The sequence below is a fragment of the Caloenas nicobarica genome, chromosome 2, assembly GCF_036013445.1.
Source record: "Caloenas nicobarica isolate bCalNic1 chromosome 2, bCalNic1.hap1, whole genome shotgun sequence".
NCBI classification, from domain to species: Eukaryota; Metazoa; Chordata; class Aves; order Columbiformes; family Columbidae; genus Caloenas; species Caloenas nicobarica.
This window is the reverse complement of record NC_088246.1, coordinates 27,192,526-27,218,684: the sequence shown is the minus strand read 5'-3', so window position 1 is coordinate 27,218,684 and position 26,159 is coordinate 27,192,526. Positions and strand designations below refer to the sequence as shown.

The window sequence follows — 26,159 nt, the reverse complement described above, 5'->3', positions numbered from 1 at the left end:
TAGTAAAACAAACCTCTCTAGTATAAACTCCTCGGGGATGCGGAGGGAAACCTTGACAACAATCATGTCAAAGGACAAACTGACTTTTATTCCCCCCACACACTTCTTTCTGTGAAGGCCCTAATACCAAATCGCAATAGTTATACAGCAAAAGACCGCAAATAAAAACAAAAGCATCCACAAACTCCAATTCAGATTCTTGTCTGAAAAAATGCTCCCCTTCGAGTCATTTTCCATTCAAGTTCCTTCAGCTGGGCCCACTGACACCCACAAGCGCTGGAGGCCTGGGTCTGTCTGTGGAATCTCCCTTTCAGCTTCTCCACACAAGTTTTTTTCTGTAAATACCAGGGCAGGGGTGGAAGAAACGAAGAGACACTTCGTAGAAGAAGGGCAGAGGTTTAGAGCTATTTGGGGGTTCCTTGCTTGTTGGGTGTGTTTGCCATTTTGCTGTCCACTTCCAGTTACTACAAAGCAGCACTTGTGGAGTCCCAGAAGTCATTACATCGATGCAGAGCAGAAATATTCCCCAAAGCATAATAATATAATAACCTGTATTAACATTTGGGTCAGAAGGTTATTTGAATGAACTGACACTAAGGTATGGAGCAGAACAAGAAAATAAATGCTATTAAGTGTTCTCCTTTGATCCCTTCACAATGGAAGTGCTACCCACACCTAATTAATTGACTGAATTACTCACACTGCTTTAACTTAAATACCAGGGTACATTTAGGTTGCATCAGATACTAACTCTAATGAGGAAAAACAGCATTATCAAAGCAAGGTGGTAACTTTAGCCAAACTTTGTCTGTGAAGCTGCTGGAAGAGGGGTACTTTTGTCTTCTGTCTGGCTTTTAAAATATCAAAAGAGCTCAGGCTGCAAGTGTACCGAGCTGCAAGTGTGACTGCACGTTTATGCATCCAAATAAACCTGCTTCTGCCTGTGAAGTTACACGTGCTCAGATGGTTACAGGAGTGAGAATTCAGTACAGCAAAACATCTTCCGATGTCAGGATGGTGACCTGTTTTTGATTGGGGCCAGGATGGACAGGGCTCTGAGCAACCTGATCTAGTTGAAGATGTCCATGCTCATTGCAGGGAGGTTGGGCTAGATGATCTTTAAAGGTCGCTTCCAACCCAAACTCAGTAAGATATTTAACCCAGGACAATTGGGGCCTCTCATTCAAAAAAAAAAAAAAAAAAATCAGTTTTCTCTATATCACTACCAACTTCTTGGATCTCTTCCCCCAACTCACTTTCATATTCTTCCAAAAGCACTCAGTATCTGTGAGAATCTGCAACTGCTTCCTACATGACCAATAATGTGTAACAAATAACAAAGACATGTAACATACTAAATAATAGATACATTCAGGATTTTATCATTTAAACTAATTCACAAACTGTTCTTCTTGCCAACATTAAAACACTGATTTATGTGATGCAAACCCTCAGAACTGATTTGTCCACTGCCTCCATTACTATGATTTTAGACACGCGGATTTTGGATAAGGTAACTCTCCAGCACGCTCCTCCAGGCTGAACAGTGCAGCACGAATACCGTGGCTGGAAAAGGAGAGCCCCCCCGGGCAGCACCCCCAGCCAGCCGACTGCAGGCCCCGTGCAAACCGAGCTCTGCCCAGCGCCCAAACCGCGACGGGCTGCGTGCTGAACACCAGGGCCGAGATGTGGCAGCCACATTAATATTAAGCACTGGAGAGGTGGGATGGTAACATCAGCGAGCCCAGGGGCGGCTCCCAGATAGGAACGCTAAACAGATTTCTGCCTGTCCCTGCGAGGCATTACAATTTTCAGTCATCTTCTTACAGATAAATAACATTATACCTATGTGAATCTTTCCCAGCCTGTGCTACTCTGATCTGCCACATGTACATATCCCAAGGGAAGGCAACTCTTGGCGGGACAGAACGGAATACGACGGGCCTAGAAAGTGAGATGATGGGATGCAACAGCAAAGGGATTGTAAATTAGGAGCTGAGATCTCCCTGTCCTCTTGTTCTTCTTCCCATCTGCTAGAGGTGGCTGGTTCCTGACCAGCTAGAAGCCCCTTGTTTCTAGTATCATTCTCACCCTCTTCTTTTTGCGGTGATAATGTGTTGAGCTGCGCTTTCAAGACTGGAGAGGATCTAAACATCACCTAGATTTGGAAAGAAGGGACTTGTCTAGCTGGACCACAAAGGTCAACTACAGTAGGTCCCACCAGTTCATTTTTCAGAGTCATGGGGTTACAACAAGGCTTGTAAAGTTTAAAGGTAAGATTGCTCCAACTTGTGCCTATTCTCCAGTGTAGATAAAGAAAAAAATGACCAGACCCAAGGGAAATAACTGCCAGGATCTTTGTGACAAGCAACTGGCTTTGCTTTGCCAATGTCTCACAATTCTATGTGATTTGTGCAGTGCACAACATGACTGTATCTCATGGTGCCACCACAGAGCCCTTGGATTTCTGAAGTTTCTGAAGCTTCTCCATGTTTCCTGGGTGATCACTCTAGCCAACCACCTCACTCTCCTGTTGGCTTTCCAGCCCTGAAGCACAAACACATGCCCCCAAGACACTCATACTGACCAAGGAGATAGCTTCTGTGCATCTGGCAAGAGAGGAAGAGATGAATGTATGATAAAAGAAGTATGAATGGGAGTTTCACCAAGAACAGCCTCCTCCATCTCCGTGTCTCCATACACCAGGTGTCTTACAAACGCAAACTCTATTTCCCATGTTCTCCCAGAAACTGTGCTATCAGGAACTTCACTGAACACTCCTACTCTTCAAATTGTCAGACAGAACTCAGGAAAAGGAGATGCTCGGGACTAGACGACTCTCGATGCTGCCATTTGTGCCAGCTAGCCCTGGGCTCCCCAAGCGAGCAGAAAAGCAACAAAAAACAGTGCCTGAAGACACTTTTTTCAGATTATTTAACACATTCTAGTAACACTTGGTCTTTTAAGTTAGGTTTATTAAAAAAAAAGGGAATGATTTTCAGACCAAAAGAAAAAAAAGCTTTGCATGTGCCTTTCAAAGGAATCTATCCAGAAGGCTGAAATAAGATATTACAACATATTTCAATATTTTTGTGTATTCCACTCCTATCCATCTTTTTTATGGCTGAGAGTGTTTCACCTCAATTTGTCCACATCTCTGTATAGATTCAGTTTCCCTGAAAAACCACTTTCCAGCAAATGAATTATTCATTGAGGATATTTCACACTCTATTCCTGGCTCCTTGCCTTCCCTGGAGCCTCTAAATCTTTGGGATGGGAACGGACGCCTCTTCCTGCCTTTATCCCTCCATGCTCATGTTCAGCACAGCTGGGGACTCTCCGAGAAGGACATAAAATGCAATCGCAGTTTCAGCAGCAGCCTCCACTCCGGAGGAACCACCGTCCCATAACACCCAAAGGGAGCACAGTCATCCATGTTCAACCTATTGCGCTTCCTTTTACTGACCATACCTCACGGGTTAAGCTACCTGTCACTGAGACACTGGTTCATAACATGCACTGCTGATTACTGGTAGGAGTATTGTTAATTATCACCTTTTTGTTTTGTTTTCACCTGGAGTTCAGATGCCTCAAAGCAAAAAACAGCCATGGGAAGAACCTCCTCCACCTTGTCTCTGACCGAGGTGTTGTTCTGAAGGGGCGAATTTTTCCAACCAGAAGGGTCTACAATCATTTCTAACACACACGTCCCATGGACGCAGGTGTAAAAGGAGAATCTGAAAATGAACCGTCACACCACGACTTGGAACGATCTGCCAAAGTATGTGGTCTGCAGCCGGCCCATGCAACCATATCGCCACATACTGCTTTCAATTAGACGTCTGCAGACGAGCCTGCATGGTGGTCCAACACACACTCCAAGGGTGACAGCGGTTCCCAAGACAAAAAATCTGCGACCCATTCGAACACAGTTCGTAGAAGTGCAATGCTTTCTTATTTTTGTACATAGAAAACCTTACCCTGATCTAAGCTGATGGGTTCCTGTAGCTAGTCACCACGCTCCTAGAGATCAGAAACTTTCTGATTAATGCGCATCTTTTATTAGTTGCATTTGGGTTTGTTGCTGTTTGGAGGCAAAGACTGATCTTATGTTAGACAACCCTGTTTACTTCTCTCTGCTTCAACACAGCCGTATTTGCAAAAAAATCTCATATCCAGCAGGGAAAACAAAAACTATATGAAAATTAATGTTCCTCTCATCTCTAAAATACTCTCTTGCTATTATAATTTTTGAGAAGGGCAAATTAAACACTCTCTGAAGAGACAGCTAATTAAAGCTTAGAAAATATTCAGATTAATTTGAGTTTGTAGAAAACAGCAAGCCTGGTAAACTAACTTGAATGACTAAAATATCTCAGACTTCACACTAAGTTATTTCTCTATGTGGTTTATCACCATTTTTATATTCTTGCAATTTAATAGCATCATCAAATAAACGTAGCTTCAGGCAAATATAATTTTAGCTATTTTCTCTAAGTAGAATTTTTATCAACCTATATTGTCCATATCACCCTCTAAAATTAAGTGCTGTATTGAAAAGAAATCTGCTACACATACTTTGTGTAATAGTTTAACATCTGAATGCCTTTATTACATTGTAGGTAAAAATATTTTTAATGATGTTAAAATATAACTACTTCAGCTTGATGTTTTCTAAAAAGTAGAACAGGCTGCCATTCTAATTTGCCAGGTAAAAGAGAGCACTTGCAGGATGAGGGTCGTAATGCTTACAAATGAAAAAGAATTATAGTTTGCTTTTAAACAACTGATCCTATTTTCCAGAGTTCAACACATGTTTTATCATTGTCACTGTGGCGAAAACAGATATCCAAACGTAAATATTAAACGTCTTCCTACACACACATATAGCAGGCAGGCATGCACCTATTCTGGCCCCAGTCTTGCCCCCCAGATTCAACTACAGACCGCCTTTGATATTTTTCTCAACCTATATGGATTTTTTTTTCCCTGAAAAAGCCTATATTTTTCCAGGCAACACCCTATGCCACACACATGGATGGAAACAAAGTGGGAGGTAATATGCAAGGAAATGGCCACCAAAGTAACCAAGAGCACCCTTTTCACATAACTACACTACCACTGTATTTAACTCTTGGGAGAGCCGAGCATCACTGTTAACAATGGATGAAACCACTGGCAGGAACTCAAACCCCACACACTGCATGCAGATGATTTTAATAACATACAGTGTTTAGACCACAAAGGATACACTCCAGAGTAGCTCTATATATATTTGTTTACTTAATTGAAGGGGTGGAATACCATAGGCAACCTAAATACTGCATTTATTCTATGCACAGCAGTCAGTCTAGTGTCACAGACACAGTATATGCCACCCTTCTATGAAGTTAATTACTTAGCCCTCATCTAGATTAATGTCTGTTGTGATTTATTTCTTTGCAATTCACCAGCAGGGTCTGATTTAACTAGCGCTGCCATAGTAAAAAGAAGACAAAATATTAGCTTATGTGACAAAAAAAAACCCCTTAATTTCAAACAGAAACGGAATCCATTTTCAGCAAACTTTGACTTTTTCTCCTACAGAGAACAGTAGCTGCTGAATTGTTACACAGTTGATGATAAATGATGTTCGGAATACCAAACAAACAATGGTGTTATTTTAATAATTTATATGTAATGTGCAAAGATACACTGTATAAAGGGCCTACACAGGAACTCAAGCATTTGAATGCTCATTAACTCTCTTCTAAACTTACTCCTCTGCTTGCAGCAGTCATCTCGATGCCAGTCTAACAGGAGAACAGACTAAAATTTAGTCCATAAATTACACATACATGACCCACAAATGCATGTTAACAGAACACTAAGACTGCAGACTCTAACACTTCGAAGATAGGAAATGTCAGGGTTAAGGCTAACTCCCTCAATTTGAGCATGTTATTTATTTTGCATTATGATATTGCCTTTAATCTCAAAAATTAAAAAAAAAAAAAAAAGAAAAAACCTGTGCTGGAAGCAAATATCAATTATGGAAAACCTCAGCCTGAGGATTAAAACTTGATAGGGCAGGTGGAAAAGAGAACGAGGAAGTGGAAACTGTCTTTAGTATCTTTAATTGTAGACAATGCTACAGTTCCACCTAGAATATCAGAGTTGGCTCAGGCTCTCCTGAATTAACCAGAAAGAACGATGTTCAAGCCATCAAACAGATTTTTCTTCCCTCGATTAATGTATCAAAATACTGCACTTGCTATCAACTACAGAGGATAAAATATCGAGTAATCACCAGTCATCTTGAAAGAGATGACTGCAAACTGAAATTTAGATTACTTTTGTTTCCTTAGATCACTTCTTAGTTTTAAAATGCAAACATTAAGCTATAAGCTTATGGCTTGTTCTTCGGCACACCAGAACATTTCCACCAGTCGTGTTGTGGGGGTCCTCTCCTACGGATCTCCTCAAGTGAGACTTTCAGTGGCAGAGACTATTGGCCTGTTTAAGTCCTGGGGAACAAAAAAGATTTAATATAATTAATCAGCTACAGGAGCAGAAAGAACATCTGTCATGCTTCAGAAAAGCTAACTATTGCTTCAAAAGAGGTGGTGCCCTAAGCAGCAAAGTTCTTGCAGTTCCTACCTTTCCACCACTTCTATAACGCCATCAGTTTACAGAGTGATTAAGAGAAACAGTGAGGCACACTGCCTGCCATTCATCTCCCATGGGGACTTCAGTCCTGCTTTGATTGCCGGTTTTCAAAGTCATTGAAAACTCTTGTAATTTTTACATGCTCTTCAGGACATTTAACGCTTGGAGCTAAGCAACCAGGAGAATTCCTCCTCTACCAAATGGAACAAAACTAGAAGGAATGGAGCCTTCAACCTAGTGTTCTTTCCAACATCTACATATTTTTTTATTGATAATTACATTGGTTTGGAAGAATTGTACCGTCATTTTTACTTGAAATACTAGAGCTTCAGCCTGTGGGGTGGCTGCACCGGCAAAGGTGCCTCCCTGGAAGTTTAGCTGAGTGAAGGACTATTGCCTCGGGGAAGAAATAAATCCTGGTGTCTTCAGCTCAGCTTGCTTCCCTTCCAACCCAAGCCAGCCATGGCCACACCATGATTCATGCCGGGAAATCTGGTGGAACAGGAACTGTAAAGGACTTTTGCTGCAGCTTTCTGGCTCTAAGTTGGCAAATGGACTCTCACCAAAAGTAGCTTATGAACTGCTCGAAGAATTTGGTTTCCAGGAGAGTTGTTGCCTTCCCTGAAATTTTGTACACGTTCCATTAGCTGCATAAGCTCATCCATGAAATATCAGGGGTTTTGTTTTAGTGAGTTTTTGGTTTGTTTGCTTGTTTTCATTTCAGACATAGATTTTTCCATCATACAAGGCACTTGAGGATACATTCTACATCTAAATTAAACACTGTATATGGAATTTTATCTGCTGAATAGGATATATTGAGGTCCAGAGTTATCCTCAGTTGATATTTTAGGTTTAGCCATTACTTTCCAAGTCACAAATTAAATACTTTTTCATGTTCAAAATACAGACCATTTTGCAAACCATAAAAAAAGATTAAAAATGTAATTAAGTATTCTCAAAATGAAAACTGCTACTGGATGTGATAGGCTGAAACCACAGAAGCATCATGCAGAAAATCAATTATACAAAGCAACTCTTGTTTCAGAAGTGTTTTAACACCACGATGACAACACACAAATTTCAATGGCATTCACAAATTGCTGCACACAAACTGAGCTTAAACTGAATTTGTTACTTTTCCTCTTCCATACTCTGTTACTGAAAGCTATGAACATTTTTCAGTAACGCTTTTTACATCAGAAAGGGGGTAAAAACTTTCAGAGAAAATATCAGATATTTAAAATACATACTCTATGACGCTATTGACATGCCTTGACTTCAGCTCTGTCCCCAGGATGTGTTCCAGGATGCAGGGTCAGGATGGGGCAGACCAGCTAAAGCACTCGCTCAGCTTCCACAGCCCCACCTGCACCTACCACGGAAAGCTTGCACCCGCATTATCTTTTCCACTAAGCCTCTTGAAAGGTTTTCAGGAGAAGCAGTAATTGGGGAGTTAGTAGTGAGGCCACTGGTAGTGCCGATGGGCTAAACATACAGCGGGTTGACTGGTATGTCCGACCTGGAGCCTGCCTTTCTCTCCTGCCCTTCGCACTTTTTCCCAGCTCAGCAGCAAAGCACCCACAGTAAGACTGTCAGATCCAGCTCTGCCTTCTCCCCCTCCTGCAGGCTTTACTGTGCAGAAAGGGAATGATCTCTTACGGCTTCTCTTCTGCTGCTCTCATCACTTCGTTATCTGAGTGCCTTCTAATAGTGCATTAAGCTACATGATTAACTCCTGTCACATGTGGCTTGTTCCCTCTGATCCTCTCTGCAGGGGGAGGATCTGGGCCTTTGGAAGGGAAAAGGAAACATACGTCGGCTTTAAAAGTAGAGCGCAAATGAATAAAAGGGACTAGAGCCAGATGTTGGTTGGTTGGCTGGTTTTCTTAAGCTTTTTATTTCACATGATGAGGACTTGAGGAATTCTTATAAAAGATATTTGTATCATATTGGAAACTCATGTCTTTTTACCCTGTGAAATCCTCCAGGGAGCTACTAAGCTGTCTCTGGAGAACTACTGTAATATTTCATCATAAGCAACTGGAAGGTAAGGAAAAAGAATCAACTGAATATTTAGGATGACTACTTCACACCTCCACTTGTCCCTTCTGTTTTTACTAATGCCCATTGAATTCTACTGTCTAATCAACAACTGAGAGAAGGGACGAGCACATGGGTCAGGGCAATCCAAAGCATAAATACAGGCTGGGCAAAGAACAGATTGAGGTGAAGGACTTGGGGGTGTTGGTTGATGAGAAGCTCAACATGAGCTGGCAAAGTGCACTTGCAGCCCAGAAAGCCAACTGTATCCTGGGCTGCATCAAAAGGAACATGACCAGCAGGTCGAGGAAGGTGATTCTGCCCCTCTACTCCGCTCTGGTGAGACCCCACCTGGAGTCCTGCAACCAGCTCTGGGACCCCCAATATAAGAGAGACATGGACCTGTTGGAGTGAGGCCAGAGGAGGCCATGAAGATGATCAGAGGGCTGGAGCACCTCTCCTGTGAGAACAGGCTGCGACAGTTGGGGTTGTTCAGCCTGGAGAAGAGGAGGCTCCAGAGACACCTTATAGCAGCCTTCTGGTACCTAAAGGGGCCCTGGAAGAAAGCTGGAGAGGGACTTTTTACAGGGGTAATGACTTTAAACTGAAAGAGGATGGGTTTCTATTAGATCCAAGGAAGAAATTCTTCACCATGAGGGTGGTGAGACACTGGAACAGGCTGCCCAGAGAAGCTGTGGATGCCCCATCCCTGGAAACGTTCAAGGCCAAGTTGGATGTGGCTTTGAGCAACCTGGTCTAGTAGAAGGTGTCCCTGTCCACAGAAGAGGGGTTGGAACTAGGTGATTTTTAAGGCCCCTTCCAACCCAAACCATTCTATGAGTCGTTAAAAATCTGGTACTCCCTCCTTTAGTTTTAACAAGTAATATTCCAGTAGTAAAATGAAAGTGGAACTTCATTTATATATATAGTGAAACAGAAGAAACTGTGACTAGCAAGAACAAGCATACATCATGGCATCAGGCAGGAGAGTGACCCTGTACACCAGGTGCCACCTGCTGCTGTGTCACATAGAAGCACATCACAAAATCCCGTTGACGGGCTCCACTTGGAGAGGCTGCTTGTCCCACTGTCCCTACCCACCCTGGAACTTCCAGCTTATTTAAGTATCAAAACAGACTGAAAAAACAAGGTAACTCTCATGCTTTTCCTTACTGACAAGCACAGAGCCATGAATATGCATACTCACAGGCATAAATTTATCTATTTCTACGTCTGGATGTAGCCAAGCCTCATTTGAAACTGTAAAAGTATATAACCGCTTGGTTTTAACTTATCAACATAACAACATTGTTTTTCTACAGCATAAACTAGTGCTTACATAAAGACCTCAAAGCATTCGCAGTAACCTAAAGTAATGAATATTGTAATGAGAAACACAAGTATTTGGGGTGATAATGACTGGACTTTGCTCTACTTAGATCGGCTCACCCCCTATGGAGGCTACCAAAGCTTAAAGATTTTATCACCCTAGTAATCAGCAATGGGTAATGGCCTTCATAAAACACAGTAATTAAATTGACTGATTTCAAACTAGTGCATTTTTTTCATTAGGGAGTTCTTATTTAACCTACTTCAAAAATCACTTTGTGAATAATGTCTGTATCAGTCAAAATTTACATGATGAGGGATGAAGAGCTTGTTCTGTTCAATATTTCAGCTATTATTCAAGTAAAAAGCTGGAATTCCTAGTATGCTGTCTTTTTCTGCTTTTTTTTTTTTTCGTTTGGTCATCTCTAAGAGCTTCCAATTTTAAAAGTCTCTCAGGACTGAACATTATAAAACTGGGGTGGAGGGGAGGCAAATCAAAACCTTAGCTCTTTGCATTTTCCAACAATTCTTAAGAGATTCTGCTTTGTTAAAACATACTTCGAACTCTCTGAGGCCAGTGTTCCAACCTCCCTGGCGTAAGTATCAAATGGTGAAATTCAGGCACTACCTCACAATCCACTTAATCATCCTTTATGCCTGGATTGTGCGTGTTGTTGCAACTACTGTACTGTATCTTACTTGATCTTTGAGTGCTTTTGCATAAAACTTGGTTGTAAGGACAACCCCTTATTATTGCTCAAATCTGCCTTCTCAATATGTGCGCGAGCCATTTATCTGTGTTACAAGAATACTTGTAACTCAACACAGATTTTAAAATAGAATATTTTATGGCGAGTCTCAACTCTGCTCTTGTGGCAAAAACATTTCCCAACTCAATACACGCTCTACAGGAGCTTTATGATGGCAGAGTAAACCTACTGGAAAAACTACCTGGGTAACTACACGACAGAAAATCTAGTTTCATATTTCTCTCTCTAAGCTACAGCAGTTTTTAACTGCATGAAAGAGATGCGGGATATGTTTTCTGTATGAAATCTACAGTGAAATACAGGAGTCTCAAGATAGGAGTACAAAGTACTAACTCTTCCCCACTCTACCCAGAAAAATAAGTGCCTCAACAGCCATGCTGGAATGTGAGAGTTGGTCACAAATACACATTTCTCTCTGTCTAGAACCCCAAGAATCTCAGAGCAGCTGTTAAAGGCTGCTGAAAACAAAGGAAATTATTTTATAGGCACCGGTGGGATATTGCTTACTGTACCACCTCATCCACATATTTCAGGCAGTTGCCAGCTCCTCCCTCACTGGTCATGTACTTGAAAATGAGATACGGATTAACGCTCATCACAGAGCAAACGGGGAAGTACACAAACGACCTAACGCAGCAGCCCTAAAAGGGCTGAGGGAGATATTAACTCTGAAACTTTAACAAAGTCACATAAACATCAATATGATTCTGATTTCACTGCAAGGAAACGAGGACAGAGGTAAGACCTGTGTAAAGAATCCCAGATAACTGCTTTCCTGGCATAGCCAGCTCTCCTAGATGGTCTAGGGAAAGACCTTTTCTTACTTTTCTCCAGTTCCACCTGTCATACTAGTCACCCTTTAAATGCATGACTAGAACTGTCTGAAAGATGGCCAAACAGATGCAATAGTTTGTCCTCTAACTGGTTTAACAATATAATGGACAGTAATAAGCTCCTTATGATTACAATTTCAAACTCTTCAATCCGGTGCTGCAAACTTACTTTATATTATACTTTGTATTACATATTTATACTTTATGACAATCAAATAATAAATGATTTACAGTTTCTATTTATTCACAGTGCAAGCGGAATATGACCTGGAAAAGATTAATGGAAAGGAAAAAAAAAAAAGAAAGAATGGAAGGTGGATGAGAAGCTACTTCTTTCACAACCAAAGGTGCAAAGAGCATTCTCAATAAGCCAGGTAAGCAACGAACGTGCTTGTTAGAGTATATTTATGACAGCGGCAACTGTGTAACATCACTGAAGCATGCACAATGGGAGCAAGCTTTCTAGAAAATATATCTACAAAAGAGACATGCAGTTAGGTCTAACTATCAATCATTTGGACATGTGAATAAATCTATAGTCAGTGGTCCATGTTCTGTTAAAATCAACTTTGACCATACAGAAAACTTGCTGCCCAGTAAATAAGCCGTAAGATCACAGAAGCTAAAATGTTATACATACTATCACAATAATAATTACTCAACTACTGGACTAGGAAAGGTCTGAATATTTAGACCTTAGAATAAAGTGTATTTACTATGACTCATATTCTGCAGTTAAGTTATATAGGTTTAAGATCCCATCACACTGAAACAACCAGATTTTTGTGTGTTTGGGTTTTTATTTCATTTTATAATTTACATTCTTTAAATCAGCGGTTACTGATCCACAAGAGCACATCTATATGGACTATTTAAGTCTCCTCTCCCCTGGAAGTGTGTGTATAACTCCCATTAATGCTAATGGGCATAAAGCACATGCATTGAGGAGAAAATAGACCCCTCACTGTGAAAATAAATGTGTTCAGTTATTTTCAGACACGATGCCAAAATCAAACAACTAAAAGTACATACTCTAAGGAGATAACATTATACAGCCTAACTGAAAATGTCACCATTATTTTTAACTCCCTGGTCATGGACCCTGTCACGTCCTTCATATTTCTGCCATTTCTTGTGTCATGAAGACTATGACTGGAAAATATACCAAAAAGGGCCACAAATCCTAAATTCTTACACAAGCAAAACAGTGCCATCACAAACAATGCAAGGTTAGGCCTCGTGTCTTATGATTTCACTTAGGCCATATAATGTTTTCTCTTCGCACTATATGGGTTAACAGCAGCTGTAAACTTTACTGTTCTCTAGATGAATCTACCAAAGTAAAAATTTCTATCACTTAATTTTTTTCCTTCATGATTTGATACCCTGATGTATTCTGCTCTGATCAAAATTCATAGAGTTAATCCTGTCTGTTCAAAAGGTAAGAAAAATTGCTTATATAGTAAAGTGAAATTCAAAGACAATATGCTTTATAATAATACAAATATAATCACAATATTTTTCTCATTGAACTAATGTTTTATGAATTTACAGCTGTTTTAATGTGATATTTGGAACGGTCATGAGAAAAGTTTTTAAAAGGGTGCAGTACAAGTAGAGCACTAATGGTTTTGAGGAGTGTATTTAGGGTCTTTGTAAAGTGTCCTGCTGACTTTTTAATGCAAGTAATCGCACCCATCTTCCCAAATCAGAGAGACGCACCTTCCAATAAGTGGATGGTACTGAGTTATCAGTCAGATGGGGATGAGTTCTTGCAGTGATGAGGCCTTTTCAGAAGTCGATGCTGTAGCGCTATTGCTGAGCAGTCAGCTGTCCCAGCACAGTGTCAGGCTTTGCAATACTGCTGGGTCCAACAGGCAAGGTAGGTGCCACCAGGTGCCAATGGTCCAGCTCCCAGCCCCTCGTCCCCAGCCACACGCTCACTCATCTACTCTCACACTGAGTCAGTTAAGGGAGAAAAATACCCCAGGAAAACAAAAGAAAACAGAAATAAATCAATACTTCTCTGCTGGTCTAGCTCCCTCCCCACAATGTGGGTGTTGACAAGCACTGCTGCCAGCACAAAAACTGGGCAGGGAGGGAATGGCTAGGGCTGGCAGGGGGAGAAGGACTGCCCCTTTTCAACTCCCAGACCAGCCCCGTCACAGCCCAGAATCAAACCCATACAAAGAGCACGGTCAAAGGAGGACCCCAGCTAAGCCAAGGAACAAGCCAGTGTCTGCAGACTGAAGAGAGAGCCCTAAAGGCTCCCATATTTCTGCCAGACACTTCCAAAAGTGCATGTGTGTGCTGTGAATCCCCTGTGTGTCATGCCTGAGGGCAGCTAAGCACAGAATAACTCAGAGAGCTCTTTATGGACTGGCACAGAGGGTTAAAGACTGAAGGGGCTCTTGCTCACTGTACAAGCCCTCAGTTCCAGGCTCTTGAGCTGCAAAGTATTTCTGCATCTCACTGAGGAAGAGCTGTGCTGCAGAATACATGAGCACTCTTCTTTTTTTGAACCAGAAAAACAGCCATTAAAAACACAGCAGGCCTGGTAGTATCTGGTAGTTGCAGCCCAGACCCCTCTCCTAAATTTGGTACAGGAATTACTGCAGAGACTGATACTGCCAGAATGAACCAGACAACAAATTAATGAGCTCCTTCATTCATTGCTGAAAAGGGGAGGGGTGGCAATGGCCCATGACCTGTCAGCAGCCATGTGGATGGACATCCATCTGTTTGTGTGTGTACGGAGCTGAGCTGGAGACTCTGGGGCTCTGCAGGGGCAGGGCACGCAACACCCACGAAGCAGAACACTCTGTGTAACACTGATCTGGACTCACACAAATAAATACTGTTGAATGACACTCTCTTCTTTTTCAAGTAATAGAAGCCTGTCTTTCTTTTCAATCTGAGCGCATCACTGTGACTCACTTTGCAAGTTGAAGTCTGATTACACAGAGGCAAGGCCAAAAACTTAAATATTACTTCTTCGGCGTAGAACACTAAATCTATTTTATCCTGGGTGAGCTTGCAGGGATAAACAATCCTATGAATGATTTGATGTATGATATGCAAAAAGAGACATTTCTACAGCCCGTCTAGACTCCCAGACAAGATCAGACTGTGCTGTCATCAAAGACATTTCCATAGCCTGTCATATCACTTGGAAGACAGAAAAAACACCTTTTCAGAACAGTCATGCAAAAATGAAAAATAAATACAAACAGCCTGACTTGCCAGTGTCATAGTGGAAATCTGAAAGCAGTAACCTTAGACAATTTAGAAATTATGCTAACAATACGGCAAGAAGTTTCAGCAAACATTTATGAGGAAAGGCAATTCCTGCACAAGTGAATGCAATCCAAAAATATGAGTCATGCACAAGCAATTTTGCTACAGGCCATAAAATCACTTTATGAGAGTTACAGATAATTCTGTATGTATTCTATAATGTTTCCCTACTGTGTAGAGATGGATATCTCAGTATCCTATCATAGATAATGATGAAAAACAAATTCTCTCCATAAAAGCTGATTGCTCAGAGATTCACCCTCAACTGTTCCAAGGGATTGTAATGCCGACAGAACATTTTCTACTGTATTCATCAACAAAGAGGTAGATTCCATCAGTGCCAAATACACTGCAGTTTAGATGTTTTTTATAAGATGTAGCAGAGTGAATTGAGAGCAGCCTTAGAAACAGAATACACATCCTGCTATTTCTCAGCACCTACATACTCTTTATCACACGTACACCTACCATCCTCCACAGTAACACCTCTCATTTCCTCCTGTTAGTACTTTCGCATCTATTCAGACTTATTCAGCATTATTCAGTATTAAAAGAACAGATGTATTCTGTACATGTCATGCTAAGAAAAATTTACAGCATTAAGCCAGTCATGAAATAAGAGATTCTGGAGAGCAAAAGGTGAACTCTTCAAGACCAGCTTTAGAACAACATAGCTTCTTTTTCACCTCTATTTTCCTCTTCATGTTCCTTTGTAATTTTTTCCAACTGTATCCATAGAACCATTTAAAAAAAGTTTTAAAAACACTGAAAACTTTCAAAAAAGACTTCTCTCATGAGACTTTAGCTAGTTAACTCTTTTGCAAGGTAGCTTTATAACTAACACACTGTTGGCAAACCAAAATCAACGGGGACTCCACTGAAAGAGATCTGGCTTATTCTTTGGAGGTGTCCTACTCATGTGTTACAATACATGGTCTTTTATCAAACTTGGATGTAGCATTCTTCAGGAGCCGAGCTTTTAAAAAAAAAAAAACCTCCAAACAATAATAATACCTCTCCAACATCATAGATCCATATGCGGCCTTCTGAATCACCAACTGCTACCTCCTTCCCAGCCTGGGCCCAGCGGACACGGTTGAGGGCAGAAGCTCCTTCGATGGTGACGCTGGCTGTGGGAACCTGTCGAAACAATAGGAACAGGAAGGACAATAAAATCACACTGCCTGTGAACCCAGGGGGTCAGTTTTGAATGTCTTGCTTAGCTGGGTGAGTCACAAGTCCCTTGGCGTTGCGGGAAGTAACATACAAAGCTCGTCAGGGGGAGAAAAAAAAAGGGTCCATTGTTTCTTCAATCACATGTGCTAAAATGAGGTAAGAGATTGCTTGCAATGAGCAGGGAAGACTTTTCCACAGTAAAGGGCAGTAAATGAAACAGTTTTTTCCCCTTAACCTTGGAGACATGCAAAACCACATCTGCGTCTTAAAAGTCACTGACTTACGACCAAGAACGAGCTGAGGGTAGGACTTGGCTTCAGTCCTGCCCTGGCTTCTGACTCGGGCCCAGATAACCTGACCATCGGCAGACACGTCCTTGTGTTCGTGCTGACACATCCTTTAGATCCATGCTCACCTCTGTGGCTAGATGCACAGGTTGAAACTTAGGTATCATGTCAGAAAAGTCCTGAGCTAATCACTTCAGAGCAAGGACATGGCAGTAACGAGAACAGCTGAGCTGACATTTAGGAACACCTACAATATTTTCCCACAATTCTCTTTTACATCCCCAAGGGACTTCTGCTTTAAATACACCTGGATAGTGCCTAATTTCCAGCCCCTCTCCCTGCCCCAAGTCAACCAACTTAATAAGTGATCCACAAGAATACATAAAGATTCTGGTTACTGCGTGGGATGAATAAAGCTATGAAGACTATCTCAGGAGAAGTATTTGTAATCTATACTGGAATGAGGGCACCCAAAGATGCTGCAGGAGGAAGGAACTGTGTGGGCGTTTGTCCCAGATAGGTAGATCACTTGGTTGATTTAGGTCACCTCATAAGACAAATGATGGTAACATGCAAGTCTGCTAATGCTCCACCCAGCTGCCTTTCATAGGAGAACCTGCCTGAGCAAGGAGGCTGCAGCTTGGCATGACAGTCTTCCAAACAAGGCTTTTTAGCTTTAATGCTTTTTGGGTCAGGGCAAATGGGATAGGATAGCTGCAAAAGCAGCTCCTCCACCAGATCCACCTGTGGGAACAGGTCTGGGTCACATGGTGAGATGGGGACAAAGGGGTGTCCCAGAATCTGTAAATGGACATGGAATTGGAAAGCAGTCTAGGCAAGAAAAAGTAGCTGGGCAGGGACCAGAGTGCAGGCTACCTCTGGAGGGGTGACAGGTACTCCCTCCTGTCCTTGTGGTGGGCACACTGCAGCAGAAACAGGAAAAAAAGCAGCTTGAAGGTGGTATTAAAGCCCGGTCTGAACATTGACAAACTGACAAGATTAACAAAACCAGTGTCTTGCTGACTTCACCTCGGTTCTCTGCCTGTAGCTTTATACTGTAGTTGTGATAGAGGTCTGAAGATCCAGGGGAAAAATAATTTGAAAGCAAACATTTTATAGCTCCCATGCCAATCTCCTCCCCAGCTCCAGCACCTTCATTCTGTCACACAAGATGAGTGACAGTAGGAAGTGCAACCAGGGCTGCTTGCCTGGCCCCTCTCCGCTGGAGACTCCCCGCTCCCCCTCTTCCTCACCCACCCCAACACAAGGTGCAAAACCAAACGGGCACCTCCAGCACAAGCCTGCCAAGCTAAAGCATCACCTCTGCAAAGGGCTTCACGGCAGCGTCCCGCGCCCCACTTGTGAAATGCAAGAAGATTTTTGCGTGCAGAATGATGTAGAAATAATGCTGGAGAGCAATCAGAAAGCAGATGCCATCCTCCCCCCACTTTACGAAGTCATTCAAATGCAAATCAGCCACTGGACTCGTCTCGCCATTGTGCAAGGCCTGGGTCCTGTCCAAGGCAGCACTGCCCAGAAAAGCTCTGACTCCTCGCCCCAAGTCTGGTACTGCTCACGGGGCCTGAGCCAGCGGCCTAAACCTGACATGGGGTCATCAATCCATGACCAAAATCACAGGAGAAAACAAGCAAGTTTTACTCCTGCGATCACCGATTCCTTTTTAAAAAAAAAAAAAAAAAAAAAAAAGCTATTTTAATTCCAGCCAAAATACATTTCATAACATTTGGAAATGGGTTTCTTCAAACAACAACTAAATGCCACATTTTAGAGCACTAATCCACTAACCGGCTATGTTTCTCAGAAAACTGCAGATCAAAGATATTTGTTTCATATACAGACACATACAGCGTGTATTTAAGGCACTGAATTTTCACAAAATCTTTCAGAAGGCTGAAATACACAACTCTAGAACTGGATTTTTTTGTTAATACAGCATTCTTTCAGTGTTCCACATAAAAATAAGCAGCACACATGCCGCAGACACAAGACACAACCCATGCTTTTTTTCAAAACCCAATGGTTTTGTAAAATCCTGTTAGTATTCCGCAAAGCTACCTAACAAAAAAAAAGCAATAATGAAACAGTCTTTAAAAATCTAAATAAAAAGCCTTTTCTCCGGTGACACAGAGAGAAATATAGTCAAACTGTAGTACCTTAAAATAGATTTGTCTGCTCTCAATAGTGATAGGTTAAATTACACATGCCTATTTTAGATTTCGAAGATAAGAGTTTAGTTTATAATGGTAGAATTACGTTTTTAAAATCACATTTGAAATACTTTATAAATTCTCTGAAGTTGGTGCTTGTCAGATTTTTAACAATTTTGAAATGAGATTTTAACAGGTAACCGATTAAGAAAGACGCAGTCAGAAAAACCTGCATGATAAGAATATACCTTTTATATATATATATTTTTTTACTTTTCTTGCTGCTTATGTAGTGTCAAAACCTGCTTGCAAATACATCTGTTATCTATTTCTAGAAATAGACACCATCTTCATGCTTTCAAAACTAAGGTGCTTTGGTGCAGAAAACACCAAACACACACATGAATGGGATACAACACAGCAGCAATAAGCAGTTTGGTAAGGCGGTTTAATATCAGTTCATAGGTAAATAAGACTCGTCAATAACCTAGAGACCTTCACTCTTGATCAAAAAAGAAATGTTATGGACTCAAAAATAAGAAATCAGCATTTGGTCTGCAAACCTCACTATAATGATCCATAAAAATAATATTCAGTTTGCAAAAGAATGAAGGAATAGGTAAGGATTTTTTTATTTTTAAGGTGTTTTATATTCATTTATTAAAGATAAAATAAAACATGATGACTTTCATTGCTATTACAAAAAGAATTTCTGGTATCCACAGATCAACATGAAGCACACAGATACCCTTGTTACTTTACACTGAGATTTTGAGAATAATTAGATTGATTAAATCCACGGTACAGTCATCTAATTTTAGTTGTTTTGATCGGAAAGCATCTAGCTGTTGGGAGAAATGTTTTTAATAAATATGGGGAGTAACACAGTTACAGTTAAAAATGTGAAGGTAGCATATTGTAACTAAAACCAGGTATTTTCTTCATTGGTTTACAAAATAATACCTAAATAATAATATGGCTTATTTCCCAAATTAAACAAAACCCCATCTCATTAATAACAATCATAACTAGTTTTTACACAAAGCTATTTATCAATAGCCAGCAGTTAAACGCATTCATATAGCTGTCATTTTCTGCTGTCTTCACGAATACTTCGACATCATATATCTGACATCTAAAATTAATAATGATCTAAACCATAGGTCTTTGAAGATTTCTTATTACAAAGGCAAAAGTGCTGACAAAGACTTTTTCTTAGCAAATACCAGTGCAGACTTAAACGGCGCAATCGATTACAGAAAGCTTGAAAATTATAAACTAATTATGACCTACCAGATAGAGGGTAAAAGCAAACAACGATCACTTTCAGTTATGATGTTTAAAAGAACTGCTTACAGTTCTCTTTCAGTGGTACTTTTGCTGCTTCTCCCGCATAACAAAACCTCATGTCTATTCAGATTCTGCCAGTTTATAATTTACAGAGATTTTTTAATTTATCAGTGCTCAGTAAGGAAACCAAATGGTATTTCTGCCTCCTGAGACCCAAATTCAATTCTCATAAAAATACAAAGCTCGGATACCACGGAAATAATTCCCGCCTGATCCTTACATGAGAGCTGATTTTGACCTCTCAGAATGGAAATCATTTCTGAAATCAGGGGTGGCCCTGCATGCAGAAGAAAAGCAGGATTAAGCTTGAAATTATTCTTTTTTTTTTCTGATGTTCCTATGTATTTATATGTAAACATGCTGAAAATACATCAGCAGTTTTCTACATACAGCCTTATTATTGATGGGAACAGGATCAAGCGGTCCATAGTAACTTTTTGGAAAGAAATTGTAGTCTCATTGAATTAAATGGCAAGACATCAGTAGATTTCAAGCAGAGCAGGATTTCAGCCCTGGTATTTGGGGGGAAAGGGTTATTTTTTTTTTTTCTTCTTAAAATGCTGGTTTTATGCTCTGTGTTTAAGCCTGCATTAATGAGAACACCTGAAGGATATGTCCCTCCCTTCCCAAAATAAATTCTGAGGAGACTCCTCCTGTATATCCTCCAGCTGTATGTGCTCTAATTAAAAAGGCTGTGCAGCTTCCTGCTCAGAGCACTTCAAAAGGCCTCTCTGCTCCCCTTGACAATGCAGCGCCCGGTGCTGGTTCCTCTTACCTGTCTGTGCTTATTTATGGCACACACCACTCACTGGAAGCCATAAAAGGCGCCCGTATTTTACTCTGTCTGAAATGTACAGCATGTTTACATGAATGGCATATTAATGATCAAACTGATCTTAAAAAAATAATTCAAATTGTAGAAAGGTGTATGGGGGGAAATACTGCTACTTGCTCTTTGGTTTTCTCTTTTTTGGAAATACTAAGAAGCTGTCAGTTAATATGTGACACTTTTTTTTTTTTTTTACAGTCTCATTTGTTCTTAATTTTACATGGCATTAAGTGAAAATACACAAGACTTCAGATGTGGAAAAATATTTTGATTCTCGTGCTGAACACTGATGCTGGACATCTAAGACTGACCTCAAGCAACGTGACAGGTTTTCTCAGAACCATTTTTGAAGGAAATTCGAATTAAAAAAAAAAATTACATTAATGTAAGTCTGCAGCATTTTTAAAAATCTGAAATGATGGGAGGAAAAAGGAGTGTTTGGCACGTCTAGAGAATGACTTTAAAAAATACAGTATTTACCATTCTCAGTCTTTGAAAAAAGCTGATTAATGCTTTCTCATCAGCGAAATTCAAAGATGTGATGTTTCCTTCCCAATGGTCCCTGCTATTTACTTAACAGCAATGGGAAGAAAACTTGTTATTTCTCATTTGCGCCGTTAAGTTTCGCAGCAAATTTTAAAGAGAAAAAAAGGTGAGGGTGTGATATCTCAACGTGAGAGAGATGCCCTGTGGTTAAAAGAAAACCTCAAGCGGGGTAGCCAGCGGCTCGGAAAGGCGGGAGGCGAGGGAAGGGACCCGGGCACGCTGGGTTTCTGACACGCAGGAGGCACCGGGACGGGGCTTGCAAGTTGTGATCTCCGGAGATTTCGGAGCGGAGGGTGAATGCGGGGAGCCACGAAGGCTCTGACGAGGCAGCTCGGGAGCGCGGCGGCCGGCGGGGGCTGCCCGGCGCCGGGCCCAGCGGCAGCGCTGCCGAGCCGTGACCGCCCCGGCGAGGGGAGGCAGCGGCGACGCCGCGTTTGAAGCTCCTGGCTGAACGGGGGGGGTCAAAATAAAAAAACTAGAAAACGGGCGCGGTTTAAAACTGCACCTTGAAATAACAGCGAGGGAAGGGAGACTCCGGCACCGCGGCTGTTTGCGTTGGCTTTCTGCCGGGGGTGCCGCAGCCGGCCCTCCCCACGCCCGACAGGTACCCAGAGCAGCAGCAGCGCCGCCGCGGGGCAGGGAGGGAGGCGGGCGGGAAGGCGGGCGGGAGAGGGGGACCTGCCCTCCCCGCCGCGCCCCGGGCTCTCCGCGCCCTTAGGGAAGCCCGGCGCCCCCGCAGACTCCCGGCACGGGGGGAGCGAAGGGGCGCTCGGCAGCGCCGCCGGCCCTCACAGGGTTAAGCTCTCGCCCGGCGCCCGCCCGCCCGCGCCTTCCCAGCACCGGCCGCCGTCGGGCCGCCGCGCCGCCTCACCTCGGTGTCGTTATTCAGGTTCCACAGATCCAGGCGCCCCATCCCGTCCACGCAGGCGAAGAGCGCGGGATGCACTGGCGACCACATGACATCGTAGACATAGTCGGCATTGTCTTCAAAGGAGTAGAGCGGCTTGTTGTGCTGTAAAGCAGAGAGAAGCATGAAGACTTCGTGGCGCTAGTGCTGCCTGGGGCTGTCTGGCGAGTCTAATTAAAAACTTTGCACATTTACAAAGTGTCATAAAACTTCCCCAGATGAAAGGTCCTCGCGAAGGGTGGGACTGCGCTTTAATGGGGCAACAACTGTCCGGTGGGATAAATGAGATGCCCGGCGTGAGGGCTGCGGGACGCGCGGGTGGCGGGGCGGGGGGAGCGCCCGCGGCCTCTCCCGCCGCCCGTGGCGGGGGGAGGGGGGTGCCGGCAGGCAGGCTCCGCCGCGCCCGCCCGAGCCAACCGCGCTTGCGGTCGCACCCGATAACGATCGTGAGATCGGCGGGGACCGCGCGGCGGCCTCCGCGGCCCCTCCGCGCACCGCGGGCGGCGCCTGCCACCTAGCGGCGGGCGGGCCCACCGCCCGCACCGCACCCCCGCGGCCCGGCCTCCCGCCGCCGGGCTCGCTGCGGGCGGCCCCGCCGCGCTGCCGGGGCGCCGGGCCCACCGCCGCGGCCGGGAGCGAGGGCTGCCCGCTGCAGCGGGCGGGCAGGCGGAGGGAAGTTAGGAAGTACCGCAGGAGCAGAGGTGTAATTGTCTGTCATGAATTATTCATCGCCTCTGGCTTGACTAATTTTTGCATAATGGCTTCGCTAATCCCCGATCAATTAACGGAAAATGAAATTTGAATGATAATGAAAACTCCAGAGATGAAGGAAATTAAGTGTTCTCATGGCTTGTGACAGAAATCTAAACAACGGGGCTTCTCCGAGGGTCTCCCTCCCTCCCCCCGCCGCCAGCTGCCTCCCGGCAAGCGGGGCCGGGAGAGCCGGGCGAGCGCCCGCAGCCCCAGCCGGCCCCGCCGGGGACTCCTGCGAGAAACACAGCGCCGCACCGGGTGCCGTTCTGGGTGCCCGAGCCCTATCTATGGGATATCGCGCTCAGGTCTCTCTAGACTGCGCCCCTGCCCACGGAGGCTGTGGAGTCTCCTTCTCTGCAGACATTCAGAACCCGCCTGGGCGCCTTCCTGTGTAACCTCATCTGGGTGTTCCTGCTCCGGCGGGGGGATCGGACTGGATGATCTTTCGAGGTCCCTTCCAATCCCTGACATTCTGTGATTTTACAAGGGAACCGCCGCCGGCAACGCCTGCAGTGCGTGGCGTCGCCGTGCGTTATTTTCCAAAAAAAAGGCGGAGCGATTGATTGCAATTATTATATCGCTTTTCGTTTGTATATTATTAATTTCGAGCAAAAAAAAAAAAAAGTGATCTGTTTAATCCCGCTACTTTTGTTCTCGGCCCTCCCGCGCTACGAGGTGCTTCGTTGGGTGTCGGGGGTGCGAGCGCGGCGGCTCCGCACGTGGAGGGGGGTGTGAGCGCACGTGGAGGGGGGTGTGACTGCGCGTGGAGGGGGGGGTGTGAGCGCACGTGGAGGGGGGGGTGTGAGCGCACGTGGAGGGGGGTGTGAGCGCACGTGGAGGGGGGGGTGTGCGCAGCCCCATCTCTGTACTGCTGTGCTGGCGAGTACACACGTGTCCGGTTCTTATTGCAGTACTGTGTTGTAAATAGCTTAAGAAATATTTCTGTTCAGGTAGTACAAAAAAAATCCCATAAAAAGTATCTGGAGATTTAATCCTTCGAAAACATACTGAAGATACAAAGGGATCAGGTTCTATAGGCCAGGTTTTGAATTTGAATTAATAAGAGACATTTTCAATGATTACAGGACCAAGTCCCAGATTTTCACAACTGGCCTAATGTTTTTTGCACATTTCGTAAGAATAGCAAACATTTTGTTCTGTGTGACAATAAAATGAAATTAGAGCTTGGGTTTGTTACCTCAGATTTATGTAACATTTTTATTTCTTTTCCAAAGCTGGAGTTTTGCAAAAGAAAAGGAAAAAAAAATACAATAATAATTTCTTACCTACACAAGGTTTTGTTCTCCAAACATATGTATCTGCTTAGTAAATTATCAGTACCAGTGGAGTTATTTACACATGTTAATGGAATTACTTACATGCCTGTGCTAAAGCATTTGCAGGGTTGAGGGCCCAAGGAAGACTAAGTTTTTGAAGAGGCAGAGGTACTTCATAGGAAATTTCGAAGTGAATCTTTTCAGCTGTGAGCTGGGAAATAGTATTTGGGGTGGGCCATATGGATCCACAATGTCTACCTGCTGTACTGTGTATTTTCACTGAAAACATCTAATTTAGGTTCAAACACATCAGCCGTCTAAATGCTGGAAAAATGGGCATTGAACGCAATATTATACTGAAGGGAAAGGAAATCAGGTCCACGGCTAGGTGGCTGGTATTTCCCTTATTCATGGGAAATCTGTTGCACATGTAGCACTTTAACATGTAGTGTCATGGCAGAAGTAACAGAATTCTACAGAAGGTGGAAGACTATTAAAGTATCAATCAACCCAGGGAAGATTTCCATCGGCACTTATTTTTTGTCAACATATCAAAACTTGGTTTGATCTTATTTTGAGTGCGACACCTTTTTTATGTTCTTTTTAGTTTATTTTCCAATTCATGCCTAAAGACCAGGGTATTAGAAGGAAAGGTCAGGAGATTTGGTTCTAGGCTATGTCTTGCTGTTCACATGCTACATAGTCCCTGGCAAATAGCTTTAGCTGGTGTGCCTCAGTTTCCCTGTTAGCAAAATAAAAACATCTTTGGAGTGCTGGTGTTTAACAGCATAGCAGATATGCAGTGTGTGTTGCCTTTACTGTGACAGTGGCAGTATTCAGTCAGATAGGAAGTCAGAGGGAAAATCTGGACAACAGGAACAATATGGCTTTTGAGAAAGATCTCTGACATGCAAGGAGTGAGACATGAATGGAGGTGAATAGGGAGTGGAGCGCTGCAATGAAATAAGAAATGGCAGCCATGCGAGCAGCCCAAGCAAAAGGCAAGAGCAGCTGCAGTGTGTTTGGAGAAACAGGGAGAAAGACCGAGGGTATGGGACTGCCAGGCAGCGGTGGTGGAGCTGAGCTACAGCGCCCATAGTGCCCTCCGTACATCTGCCCTCCCAGCTCAAATAGCCTTCAATGGGGAAAAATAAAGTATTTCCCATACTATGTCTTGTTGGTTTGCACCCTTTAACTACAGAAGAACCTCCCAACTGCGTCGGGCCAGGCTGGAGGTCCCTCTTCGCATCTTGCGACTGATCTTTCTTTAAACCTGACATTTCATCCTGGTCTGATTTTGCCCACTGAGAGCAGTTCTGTTGATTTCATTGTGAAGACTTGATTTGTAGGTTAAGTGTATATATAAATGTTTGCAGGACTTCTTACTGTAAGCCTGTTAACTAAGGGCCCAGGCCAGCAGATTCTTTTAATGTAAGGATTTATGAGTAAGGACCGATACCAACCACTTTTAGAAAATGTTGAAATGTGGAACCATGTAAAGGTCACTTTAAAGCAGTTTTAAATTACCCAACTTCAGGCTTACACAATCTATAACTAACATATGGCTATTATTATAAAACAACTGAAATTTAAACTTGATGAGCTTTCATTCTTAAGTATCAAGCCACTCTGTTATTCAATAGAACAGAAGAAATAGTTTAAAGCAGTATCTTCAGACAAACTTGGGCCACATCTACTTATTACTAACAAAGAGAGTTTGGGGTGAAAATGTGGCCCTAGTGAATCAATGGAGTTTTGCCATTGATTTCAACAGGACAGGATTTCAGAATTTACTGGAAAAAGTGAAAAAGCCAATTCCAAGACACATGTTTTTGTCTCATTTATTTAAGCATGTTGTCAAAATCTATTGTTCATCCTCAGTGTTTGTATATGGGCATTGTTTAAAAGAACAATTGAGTGAACATTTTAAATACGTGGGAGCTGTC

The 26,159-nt window shown here is 42.9% G+C and overlaps 1 protein-coding gene across 1 annotated transcript in view; it reads right to left on the bottom strand.

Moving 5' to 3' along the window:
- Positions 1 to 26,159, bottom strand: part of DYNC1I1 (dynein cytoplasmic 1 intermediate chain 1) — a 189,979-nt gene that overhangs the window by 3,416 nt on the left and 160,404 nt on the right. Inside the window, exons 15-16 of the mRNA XM_065627742.1 lie at positions 22,148 to 22,288; positions 15,935 to 16,060 (exon numbers count right to left, since the gene is read on the bottom strand). Of these exons, the coding sequence (XP_065483814.1) occupies positions 15,935 to 16,060; positions 22,148 to 22,288 (267 nt within the window). The remainder of the gene's footprint in view (positions 1 to 15,934; positions 16,061 to 22,147; positions 22,289 to 26,159) is intronic.